Below are 13,058 nucleotides of genomic sequence, written 5' to 3'. Positions count from 1 at the left end.
TTCGGATCGGATTTCAAATAATTTTGCACACCCTTAGTTGGTGCAGAATTCTGTATCAACATTTTGGTGCTAGAAGGAGGGCCTCTGCCAATATTTCAAATATTTCGGCAAACATTCACTATAATTTAGCTGTTCTAGGACCAAAATGGTGTACACCAGATCGAAAACTAGCACCGAAAATCATGAGAACGTGGAAACCACCCACCAGGAGGTGCAACAAGAGAACGCTGGGCGCCGACCACTTATGTCGCCAACTCAGCACACCGCGGACAACCAGGGGGTAGGGACGTCAGCCCCCGAGAACAGCCAGCTGATGGAGATGATCGAGACAATGGTTGCATAGGCAGTGCAACAGAACGTGGCTGAGCTGAGGAACCAACAACCAGTTGCCCAGAACGACGACCAGTCGCATTTCGCCAACGTAATTGATAATCCGTAGATTATACTGCTTTTCTTGTTTATTTGGTTGGATTTTCGGATACTTTCCTTTGAATTTAGGCCTGAATTGCCACTTAATTCGTTCATTTCATATTGCAAGTCTAAAATGTATTTCCATATAGAAATGAAGCAAAAACGTGGTCAATCAATTCAAATTCGAGAGTTTTCAGAGTCAGGAATGTTAGAGGTTGATTAGAAGCACCCTCGAAGCTCAGATGAATGAGAAGGAAAGAGAAAATCGAAGATTCAAGTGTTGGAGCATGGAAGGGTAGTTCTGTAAATTCAACTAAATGGAGATAGAATTTCGCCCTAGCAAAAAGCATTTTCGCCACGGCATGAAACTCTCGGGTTCAATGTGTATTTTTGTGCTTCGTTGCGATGCCGCGGCGAATTCTGGAAACTTTTGTTTTGTAAAAACGTTGTGTTTTACTTATATTGTTTTAGTTCCTAGGGTTTTTGGCCGACTATGTAAGAGAGACTTAGTTCATTTTTTAGAGGAGGTTGACATTTTTAGATAAAGGGAAGAGGAGAAAGAGAATTGAAGAATTTGGGTCTCCAAAATAGGGAAGAATTCATTTCTCTTTCAACTTCTAATATGTTGAACTCCACATTTATAGTTTATGTGATGTTTTCCTTTATTTTGAGCATGAACTAACTCACTTTTAGGTTAGGGTTTCGATGTAACTTGGATTACAACGGTTTAGTCTATAAATTTGTGTTGTTTTTTAGTTCTATTGCTTGGATTATGTGTTTATTCTTGTTCTTAATGCAATTAGATGTTGGTTTCTTTTGATTCAATTAAATGTTGAGCATGATGAGACTGAGAAGTGATTCATGTGTTAGCTTCTTAGAGTAAACACCGTAGATTAAGTAAACGCTAGAGATAGGTTTAGCGATCTATGAAATCTTTATAGGATTCCATTTAGCTTGATAGACTTTGAACTATTAACCTTCATTTTGTTGGGTGCGAAAGCTTAATAGGGATAGGTAGGAGAATATAGCCTGAGAAGGTATATTCTACAACTTAAGGAATTCGATTTATAATCCTTGCATGTGAATCGGGAAGCAATAGCAATTGTAGGTTAAACTAGAGTATCCTAGTGAAGTCGAACCCTAACCTCATTTGCCTTGATTTGAATTTGTGTTGATTGGTTTAGTGTTAATCTTAGTTGTTTGATTTTGTGTTTTAATTCTAGCTTTACTTTCCCCCATAATTCCAACATTTTTGTATTCTTCAATTAGTAATAGAATTAGGAAACTCCGTAATTAGCACGCAATCCTCGTGGGAACGATACTCTACTTCATCATTGTATTACTTTTTTAGACTAGTGCACTTGCTACATATCCATGTTTGTCAAACCATGCATCAGCAATCCCAACAGGTATGAATTCTACAAGTGGACGATCTATTTCGTCACCGCCAAGGGGCGATCAACACCTCCAACCTTGCAACAGCAATCCATGAACGAGCGTGAGTCTCGCGGGCAAACAAACTCCGGGAGGTGGCCAGGGAAGCAGCCTCTAAGGGAAAGCAAAGGCGACGGATACCACCGAGAAGCTCGATGGTATCCCGAGCGTCAGCATACTGGTTTTAACTCATGCCCAAGGCAAGATCGATCTTCATAGGCTAGCGAAGTGAGTCATGTGCGTCAATCCGGTAATGACCGATGTTCTGGTTATGACCAACGTTACGAGCAACGCATTGACGAGCATGATAGCACATATCAACCCAGCCATCATGACTCGACCTCGCGCATCAATGCGCACACCGGAGGAGCTTCGCAAGCAACAAACTTGCAGACTTATTTCCTCGAGATAAGGCTTAATAGAGCCAGCTAGGGCAACCAAAATGAAGACTTAGATCGCATGTAGAGGATGCTTGATGATCTAAAAGCTCTCTAGAATAACTAGGCGGAGGAAGTAATAAGTTCCTTCTTTACGGAGGAAGTTCGTCAGGCCCCACTCCCATAAGGGTTCAGGGCACCGGAAAGCAAGTTCAATGGGAAAGGGGACCTCAAAAACCACCTCGACAACTTCAATGACCTAATGGAGCTACACCAGGTTAGTGACTTAGCGAAATGCCGGTACTTCGCAGTCACATTAGTCAGAGATGCCAAGAGGTGGTACAAAAGGCTCCAGGCAAACTCTATCTACTCTTGGCAACAATTCTCCTCGCTGTACTTACAGCAATTTCAGGTGAGGAGGCAGTTTGTGATGCCACTTAGCTACTTGAGCAACATTCGCCAAAAGCAAGACGAATCACTGACCTCGTATTTAACGAGGTTCTAGAACGAGCAGGCAAAAGTCGTTGACGCCCCCGAAGAATCCATTCGAACTTTACTAATCGTAGGGATCAAACTTAACATGGAGCTGTGGAAAAAGCTTCAGAGTGAAGAACATATGAGCCTGGCCAAATTCTACCAGATGGCCATGAAATACCAGCGAGTAGAGAGTTTGCTGGCAGCACTAGCCAGAAGCTCAACGCGGGGGGTCCTGGACAGGAGAAAAGATCGCCCCTCAAATAAGCATTGGGGTCAAGATCACAATGACAGGGATCGCAATAAGTCCCAGAAGAAACAAAGGATAGATAACCGCGGTGACAGGAAACCTTTCCCACGGTATGCAGAATACACCCCCTCACTCAAGACATCGCCTACATCTACAAAGTGTCTCGAGAGGTGAAGAGATTGCCAACTCTAGAAAGGATGAAGAGGGCTCCAGGCAGAAGAGGCTGGTAAAAATATTGTCGATACCACAGAGATGTCGGGCACAACATGAATGATTGCCGAGCCCTGAAAGACGCCATCAAAAACCTGATTAGAAGAGGCCACCTGAAAGAATTTGTTAAGGCAGAATTGGCTCGCGAAAACTCTGGCGAGCAAAGTAGTCAAGCCCCAGGACAGTTTCAGGTTCTAGCTCAGCAAGCTCAACCAAATCCCAACGAAGTCTTCACGAATATGATCTACGGAGAGCCCGACATAGTAAGGAGTTAGAGACAAGCTTGCGAGCAGTATGCTCGGGAAGCGAGGACAAACTCGGTCCCCTGAATAATAAGCTGCGAGAGAAAGCCACCTAAGCGGCCCAAACAAGAAAGCGAGGTAGTGGGGTTCACAGTTGACGAGTGCGAAACATCCCCACGTCATAATCATGACGCGATTGTAATCGTGGCCAGGATCAGCAATGCAAGAGTGTTAAGGGTTATGGTTGACAACAGGAGCGCGACAAACATTATACTCTTGGGAGCGTTCCGAGGAATGAGATTCATAGAAAGGAACCTGCAAGCGTGCCCCTCGCCACTCTATGGGTTCACCGAGGATAGCTTGGTTCCCAAAGGTACTATCAACCTTCTTGTAACTCTGGGGGCAGAACCAAAGGTCAAAACAGTGATGGCTGAATTCTTAGTGGTGGACTGCCCGACCACATATAACGTCATCTTTGGAAGGCCAATCTTGGATAATTTAAGCACAATCACATTGGTGCGCTGCCAAGCGATGAGTTTTCTGACTTTTAGGGGAGTCGCGACAATCAGGAGCTACACCAAGGAATCTCGAGAGTGCTGTAATTAGGCTATAAATGCGGCACAGAAATGGCTGCACCCAAAGACAATGATCATCGCAGAATCCAAGCCAAACCTCGGGCCGCTAGAGGACACTATAGACCTCGCATCCATAAAGAAAAGCTCACAGTGGGATCGACCAAAGAGTTGCTAGAAATAAGTGTTAGCGAGGAAGATCAAACTCGCGTGCTGAAAATCGGCAGCAACTTAACTAGAGAAATGGTCGATAATCTGGTCGGGTTCCTGAAGAGGAACCTCGACGTATTCGTATGGGTGCACGTGGATATGGTTGGGATCAGCTCCGAGGTAATGTGTTATAAGTTGAACCTCGACCCACAAGCTTGGCCCATAAGGCAGAAAAGAAGGGCCATGGATGCAGAACACTCTCAAGCGGTCAATGATAAAGTTGAAAAACTCCTGGAAATCAACTTCATCAGGGAAGTCAAGTACCCTGACTAACTCGATAATCCAGTCCTAGTCAAGAAGTCGAATGGCAAGTGGTGGACTTACGTCGACTTCATGGATCTGAACAAGGCCTGTCCAAAAGACAGTTTTTCGCTACCATGGATCGACCAACTAGTAGATGCAATAAAGGGAAATACGATATTGAACTTTATGGATGCATACTCGGGATAAAACCAGATCCCAATATACCAGCCCGATGAAGAACATACTTCTTTTATTACTGACTGTGGAATCTATTGTTACAGGGTTATACCGTTTGGCCTTAAGAACGCTGGGGCAACCTACCAACGCTTGGTGAACAAAATGTTCGCCAACCAAATCGGTCGATCCATGGAAGAATACATCGACGACATGCTCGTCAAGTCAAAGGTCATCGAAAGTCACATTAAGCATTTGGGGGGAAATGTTCAACATCCTTAGAAAGTATCAAATGAAGCTCAATCCGCTAAAATGTGCTTTCGGGGTAAGCTCTGGAAATTCCTAGGCTTCCTCGTGAGCCAACGGGGTATAAAAGCTAACCCTGACAAGATTCAACCCCTGCTTGACATGAAAAGCCCGACTGGCATAAAGCAAGTACAGAGTCTGATTGGACGTGTGGCCGCGCTCAGCAGGTTCGTTTCTCGAGCCATGGACAGGTGTTTACCATTTTTTGAGACCTTGAAAGGGAAGAAGGGTTTCAAATAGATAGAGGAGTGCAAAAAGGCCTTCCAAGAGCTAAAGAAATACCTCAGACAGCCTCCCCTACTATCAAAACCCATCCAGGGCGAGCAGCTACTACTGTACTTGTTGGTATCAAAATCCGCTATCAGGCTCCACCGCAAGAATTGACCACTCTGACAAGCTCATGGCCATTCGCGATCTAGGGCATCGACCTCATCGACCCATTGCCTCAGGGAAAATAGGGCGTTAAATTCGCAGTAGTCTCCATGTATTATTTCACTAAATGGGCAAAAGCCAAACCACTGGCAATAATAACGCTGAACAGGCTGAAGGATTTTGTCTATAAGAACATAATTTATCGGTTTGGGATTCCTCACACAATAATAATCGACAATGGGAAACAATTCGATAGTGAAGATTTCAGGACCTTATGCGAGTGGCTTGGCATCAAGAAGAGTTTCACTGCCGTCTATCGGCCTCAAGCCAATGGACAAGTAGAGGCTATGAACAAAGTAATCAAGCACACCATAAAGAAGAAGCTCGACGACCTTAAAAGGAGATGGACTAATGAGTTGCCAGAAGCTTTATGGTCCTACAGAACAATTGCCAGGAGCTCGACAGGCGAAACCTTATTTTCTTTATCTTATAGATGTGAGGCGATGGTCCCAGTTGAAGTAGGAATTAGTTTGTTCCGAATAGAAGCCTTTGACGAAGGAGCAAACGAAGACCTTCTTCGCCTGAGGCTAGACTTGATCGAAGAACATCAGGCCAAATCTTAGTTGAGGCTCGCCTCGTATCAACAGGGGGCCAAGCAATACTTAAATACCAAGGTAAAAAATAGAGACCTTCAAGTGGGCGATTTGGTCCTCAGAAAGGTCGTCTAAGGTACTCAAAACCCGAGCTTTGGGGCACTTGGGCCTAAATGGGAGGGTCCCTTCAAGATATCCGAAAAGCTCACACCAGGATCCTTTCACCTGGAATGCCTCAATGGTGAAGCAATAATGCGAGCTTGGAACGCCAAGCACTTGTGAAGGTATTACCAATACGTAGCTCGGGTTTCACTTGTTCTTATGTTTTGCATTCACGTTCGTTGTAAGGCCATTCACGGCCAAAATACTTGATCAATAAATGAGGTATTATTCATTATTTTCTATGATTCATTGTAAACATCTTAAGATCATTAGCATTTTACTAAATCGCGACCTAAGCGATGATATTCTAAAAAAACTCGAAGTCAAGAGCCACGCCAAAATCCAACTCTTTGGGGTGAAACACCCACAAATCGACGAAGTTAAACTTGAAATTAATTTCAAGGATAAACATGTCGAAGGAAATTGGCCTTAAGTCGGCGTCCAAAAAACTTGAAAAGGCCAATAAGGTCTGAAATCAAAGTTGAACGGCGCATAAGATTTCCTTGTACAAATCTGAAAAAGCTTATTAAGAAGCGAGCTACGCGTAACTTTAAGCAAATTCAGATTTTAGTGTTACAAGTCCTACTAGGACGACAAATCGACTTCGTAAAAGTATAATAAATATTGCTCGACATGGGAACGATAAAAGTTTCACTCATTGATTAAGTTTAATTACAAAGCCAAAAAAAAAAAAAAAAAAAATTACTTTTCAGGTGGGTGGGGAAGCAGGAGCTTCATCCTCAACCTGTCTAGGAAGGTCGTCACCAAGAGGAAGAGATGGCTCATCAACATGAGGAACGGTGACTTCCTCTCCAAGGTCAGGAACCTCACCTGGTGGAATCATGTTCAGGGGAGTTGGATCCTTGACCTAGAGTTGGGGCTTGACCTCCTTCTCGCCTCCTTCGGCTTCCTCTTGGTCCTCACCCTCTTTCTCAGACTCATCCGAGTAAACATAGGTCTCCCCCGAGCTTCGACCTTCATCATTTCCACTTCCTTCTGATAAGTTCGGGCAAGGAAAGAGAAGTTAATTGAAGGATGGGCTTCCCACAATTTTTAAATAAGGAAGACGGATGTTTCCTAGGCCCGAGTAGTAATTGCCTCGTTCAGCTCATCAATCCGAAGCCTGAGCTGTCTAGCCTCAACTTCGGCCTCTTACCGACCTACCACTTCCCAGCCAAGGGCAAGCAAAGACTGTTTGGACTTGGCCTCCTAGCTCGCGGCAGCTTTCTAAGCCAAGGATAGCTTAGAGTTTAGTTTGTTGTTGGCACCTCGCTGCTGTGCCAAAGTCTCCGCAATCTCTGCTGCCTTAGCTTCCATCTTAGCTCGGGCAGCCTCGTTCGCTATTAGCTTGTCAAGGAATTCCTTTTCCTTGACAGAAAAGGTTGCGATTTCCCTTGAGCTGCTCGAGCTCAGCATGCTTGGCCTTCTTCTCCTTCTCCTTCTCCTTAACTTGGCCCTAGCCAAAGCGTCCTCCTTCACTATCTTCGCATCCTACCATTTTTGGTGGTCGCCTCTAAAGTGTCGTTGCATTCCTCGTACAAAAGTCTGCTTGCCATGGAAACCTGAAAAGAGGAGATGAGGAGTCAGCACGAAGCAAGAATAACATGCAAAAAAAAAGGGGGGCGCGAACTACCGGTACCTTCGCCACGTAGCTGTAGGTTAAAGCCAACATCTGGGAGAGAGACAAGTCTTTGACGGTCGCAAATGTTCATAAGGTGACACAATCCCTGACCACCTTGACCCCAACACCGATATGGTAGGGGAGTTGGTCGATCAGCCTATCAACCACAGCTTGGGCCGCTTTGTCTGTCTCCTTACTCTTTGGTTGAGACAAGCTAGGTCTACTCCCCCTAGAAGCACTTGCCTCACCAGTAGGAGCGAACTTCTTCTTGGCCAACCCTTTGACCGCTTCTTTTCAAAGGTTGCCGGCTTGCGTGGCGACCTCTTTGCCTGAGCCAATTTGCTGCTCGAGTGCTTTATTTTTTCTCGAGCCTCCAGTTGGGTTGAATGTCTTCTTTGTTGGCCCCTTTTAGAGTTCCGTAACACTTTTCCTGCCAACTACCTTAGTGGTGGTCGTGGGCTTCTTCGTGCTTAGGCTTCCCCCAAGCTTGCCACCGGCACGCTTTGAGCTGGCAATGTTTGTGGGCTGCTTCCTCCCCAAAGCAGTCGAAGCCTTCATGACGGCTGCAGAGGCAGTCGTTTTTTTTTTTTCGGCTCACATTTCTACAAGGAAAAAGGCAAACGAGTTAGCAATCTATTTGCGCAAGAAAGCAAGTGCGAGTAAGTAACAGCTTAACCTTTCTCCAAAAGCGCTAGAAAATTGGCCTCGACCTGACAAAAGCCGTACGCTTTCAGGTGAGGAAGCGTAAGAAGCTCATTAACGTTGCGCAGATTGTCCGGAAGATTGCTAAAACACTGCAGCCTCTGTAAGCTCGCAGTTAGAAGATAACTTTGCTCGACATTAACTGCAAAAACAAGACAGGACAATCAGTTAGAATGTAGAGCTTGAGAACAATCCTCGTACGTACACGGGAAGCTCGAGCCTTACTCGCTTCCATAGAGAAGACATCGGTCTTCGGTCTTCGTAAAAAAAGAATTGAGAATCCTAGTGTGGAACTTTCTTTGGAACGTCGACTAACCCGTTGAAATATACTCTCCTCACTTTGGAAAGGTAGTACATCTGGTCTTACCCTTTTCTGAGCCTGTACAAGTGGACGAGCTCTTCGACGGACAGCTCGCCTAAGTCAACGATCATGTACGCGATGCACATCACGATAATGATCACGTAAGAATTGGCCTTCAGTTGAAAAGGAACAATGCCAAATCGCCTCAACACGTTATCGATGAAGTAGTGCGGGGGAATGGATACCCCACACCTAAGGAGAGTCTTAGAGGTGGTTACCCATCCATGTAGGGGGTTCTTCCAAGAATATCCCTCTAGAACCATCAAGTTAAGTTGCGGCGCGTAGACCACTCTTATGCGTTCAAGATTCCCGAGGGTGATCGATGATTGTGGTTCTCTTCGTAGCCTATAGGCTGGAGACAGCGAGGAGTGAGCCAACTGAATCAAAGCATGATCGGACAAGCCCGCAGCGTCAGGGTCTGAGCTTTGAGCAGCGAATTCTTTAAAGACCTCGAGGGACACATCCCCTAGGGCACCAAGCCTGCCGGTGAATCGAACATTCGGTCAATGGTACGACTACTAGAGGAAGACATGGATGTAGCTCGCTTTTGGGTACCTGAAAAAAGAAGCGAACATGTGTTAAAGCTTGAACAAATTGACGACCATTCCACACTCACTTCTATTTTAGGCACCCGAGATAGCTCCCGTAATACAACAAAAGGACGCGACTTACCTAGGATATCAGCGACCACCACGTTAAACCCCTTTAAAGCCTGAGACCGCCAGAAACACAACCAAAAACCCTACTAAAATCTTAAAACATCCAATGTGGCCACGACAGTAGCCACCATTTGACTCAAAAATCAGAAAAACAGAAGAAAATAAGGAAAAGAGCCTTACCAGAGTAAGAAAAGTGTTGGGAACTCGTGAGACAGATCACCGTGACGACGTAAGAATAACAGCAAAGGAGAACCAGAGTCAGAATAACTTTCAGGGTGACTATTTTGAGGTTTTTCGCTACCTTTTATAGTGGTTTGCATAGGAGACAAAGGGGCAGGGGTTTAATCGTGGCCGTCGACTTGCAGTCAATCCTGACCCTTCATTCATCAAGCAATCTCAACCCGTAGGCGTGGCCATGTGTCAACCATCCGCAAGGAGTGACAAACCGTCAGATTGCTATAATGATAACCATCGCAGCACGTCACCTTAACTTGCGTGTGAACAGCTGACATCGCCCACGCGCGAGGAAACGTAACTGACAAAGGCCGCCGCATTTAATGCGACATGACCACGCAAAAACTACCTGTATGCCCTAACTGTTCATATCCTGAGTTTTGACAGGTACCATGAGGAATAAAGATCCAAGTGTAAGGTACGTCGGCCAAGCACAAGGTTGATCACGAGGGCTCGATTGGACACACACTCGAAGACTCATTGTTGAAGTCGAGCTTGGCATCAGATCAAGCAATAGTCTTCAAAGCCTGAAATGAGCATCTAACACTAGGGGGTAGATGTTGTGTGCGATTTTTCTGCCAAGCTCGGGCCAACTCGAGGATATAGCTCGACCCAAAATGAGCTCGGCAACTATGATTGATCAACCCAGCATAAGCTCATCGAGCTATAGCTCGACCCAACACAAGCTAGTCACGAACAATTCAAGGAATTATTCAATCAATCCCTAGATTACTTCAGATCCCAGATATTACGGGAAAGACTGGATCAACGGTGATCACTGCGCAATCATAGCGCCCAATCGCGAGGATATCAGAATTATGATTCGAATAAGTTGTAATCCCCTAAATTTTGTTTTTTTCTTTGTATCAACCTTGTATATATGCCCTCTCAAACAATGAGGAGGGGGTTACGAATTTCAGTTAAAAATTACATTATAAGCTCTCACATCAAATACAAAAACACAGTGGACGTAGGTTGTTAACCTGGCCGAACCACTTTAAAAATCTCTTTATTCTTAGTTCATTTCATTCATATTAATCGCTGATTTTCACTAATCACGCACACATCAATTTCGATCCCGGCAAAGTCGATTGGATCACGCTAGTTGGTGCAGAATTCTGCATCAACAAGTATATAATAAAAAAATTAAAAAAAATTAAAAATTGAAGTGGAAAAAGCGAGCTTTAGAGCATCTTAGTCTTGCATTTTCATTAGATTACAAAAACTCAAATCAACAAAAGCTCAAGCATATTGCAACAAACCTAGATTAGAAAACACAAAATCAACCAAGGGTATCAAAAAAATAAAAAATTGAAGCGAAAAAGGCGAAAATGGTTGCGTAATTGAAAAGGAGAAGAAGATCAGCTTTGATGGTATTAGATCTACAAAATTGATAAAGAAATGGAAAATGAAGAAGATAGAAAGGAGGATGAAAAAATATAAATGGAAGATTAAAGGTATGATTTGGTTTGGTGTTGGATCTGCAAAATTGATAAAGGAATGGAAGACGAAGAAGATAGAAAAGGACAAAAGTGCAATTATGGATAGAGGATTTTTATATTAAATAATTTTTTTTAATAAATGTGCAACTAGAAAGTGCAAGCTGAAGAGATATGGTGGGTTTGTCTTTTCATATTTAATTACATTTACCAACCATAGCTCGTGAGCCTAGCGAGCTGAGCTTTTGGTTGTTTGAACTCGACTCACTTACTGAGCTGAGCTGTTCGACGGCGACTGGCTCAACTCGGCTAACACCCCTACTTCTAACCATAGAAGGGTAAATGACCTTAATGCCCTCATTTGCTATGCCCATCAATTGCAACCCACCCCCTTACTTTCACTTCATATCTAGCAGCCCCTAACACCCATGTTAGGTTTAAAAAATTATTAAATTATGTAAAATATCACAAAATTTTAATAAGAAAGTAGAAAAGAAACTAAAAAGATAAAAAAAATCTATAAAAAAAAGTTCCAAAAAATGAAAACAAATGAAAAAAAAAAAAAAGAATAATGAAAATAAGAAATATATGAAAAAGACTAAAAATAAAATGATCTAAGAATTAAAAGACTTACTTTGTAAAAATTCAAAAAATTAATACAAATAAAAAAAATAAAAATTTTGAACTTGGCAAATATTATATATTTAGGTTTTAGCTTATTTATTTTAGGTTTTTGTGAACTTTTTCTAGACTTAATTATATCAGAAGGTACCAAACTATCACTTTTTTCCTATTGAATGAACTTTTTTTTTTCCGGTTGAAGGTACCAAACTATCAATTATTTCTATTAAAGATACCAAACTTTAATTTTTCCTATTGAAGATACCAAACTTTCATATTTTTTCTTACGACGATAAATATTGATGACATGACATTTTTTCTATCAAAAATCTCTGACATGGCAATTTTAGTGTGTTGACTAGACATTTTGACGTGACGATTAAAACTGACTTAGACATTTATAATCTAGAAAATCTCAAATTAACCCTTTTTTAATTATTTCAATAAAACCCACAAAGCCACTCAGAATAAATAAAACCTATCTAGAAAGAAAACTTATCTCTTTTTTTTTTGGGGGGGGGGGAGCCTTTCCCTTATTTTCTTCTCTTTGTCTTTCCACTTCCACTACTTCTTCTTTATTTTCTTCCATCCAGCCTCTTCTTTTTTTTCCGTTTTTGTTTTCCCTATTTCTTTCCATCTCGACCACTTCTTCTTCTTCCACCACTCATGGTTTAAGATTTGGATTTCTTCATGGTTCAAGATTTGGGTTTGTTTTTGGGTATTTTTTGGTACCCAATTTGATTTTTGCTTGATTTGTGATTGTGTGTTAGATGTAGGGTTTGATTTGTATTTTGATTATGTTCTGATTTGGTTTGTGTTAGAGTTTTGATTAGATTCACCGGTATAGAAAATGAAAATGAAAAGAGGATTGCAGAAAGGGAATAAGTGTGGAAGTAGAGTGAATGAGAAAGAAGAAAGAAATGGAGGGGAAGAAAAGAGAAAAGAAGATAAATAATAATAAAAAATTAGACAAAAAATTGAAAAGACGACTTTTATCTTTCATAGCCTAACAGAGTTCGAGGTCCTCTTTTGACGCATTTATGAAATTATTAGGTGCATTTTTTTATTTTAATATTTTTGTTCTGGGTGGTGTTAGTTATTTTGAGTGCATTTTGTGCTTATTGTCAAATTAAAATTGGAGAAAGGGGTAAATTTGAAGAATTTAAAATATGAAAATGTACGCATCAACCCTAAAAAAGTCCACGTCGACGTTACATGTACACGTCAACCCTCATAAATTTCCACATACACGTTTTAGAATTAAAAAAAAAAAATCCATGTCATTTATTTTTAACAGTGTTAGAGGTCAATCTCTAAAATGTTTAACGATATACAAGCTCGGTACCTTCAATAGAAAAAATTGATTGTTTAGTATCTTCAACAGGAAAAAA

At 42.3% G+C, this 13,058-nt stretch overlaps 1 protein-coding gene across 1 annotated transcript; it reads left to right on the top strand.

Annotated features, from left to right (window-relative positions):
- Positions 1-4,909: 4,909 nt before the first annotated feature.
- Positions 4,910-5,898, top strand: LOC116106019. The gene is made up of 2 exons (XM_031392379.1): positions 4,910-5,070; positions 5,445-5,898. The coding sequence occupies exons 1-2, from the start codon at positions 4,910-4,912 to the stop codon at positions 5,896-5,898; spliced, it is 615 nt and encodes a 204-aa protein (XP_031248239.1).
- The last annotated feature ends 7,160 nt before the right edge of the window (positions 5,899-13,058 follow it).

Source organism: Pistacia vera, unplaced genomic scaffold, assembly GCF_008641045.1.
Source record: "Pistacia vera cultivar Batoury unplaced genomic scaffold, PisVer_v2 Contig508, whole genome shotgun sequence".
NCBI lineage: Eukaryota > Viridiplantae > Streptophyta > Magnoliopsida > Sapindales > Anacardiaceae > Pistacia > Pistacia vera.
The sequence above is the reverse complement of the archived record's forward strand: the minus strand, read 5'-3'. Positions and strand labels throughout refer to the sequence as shown.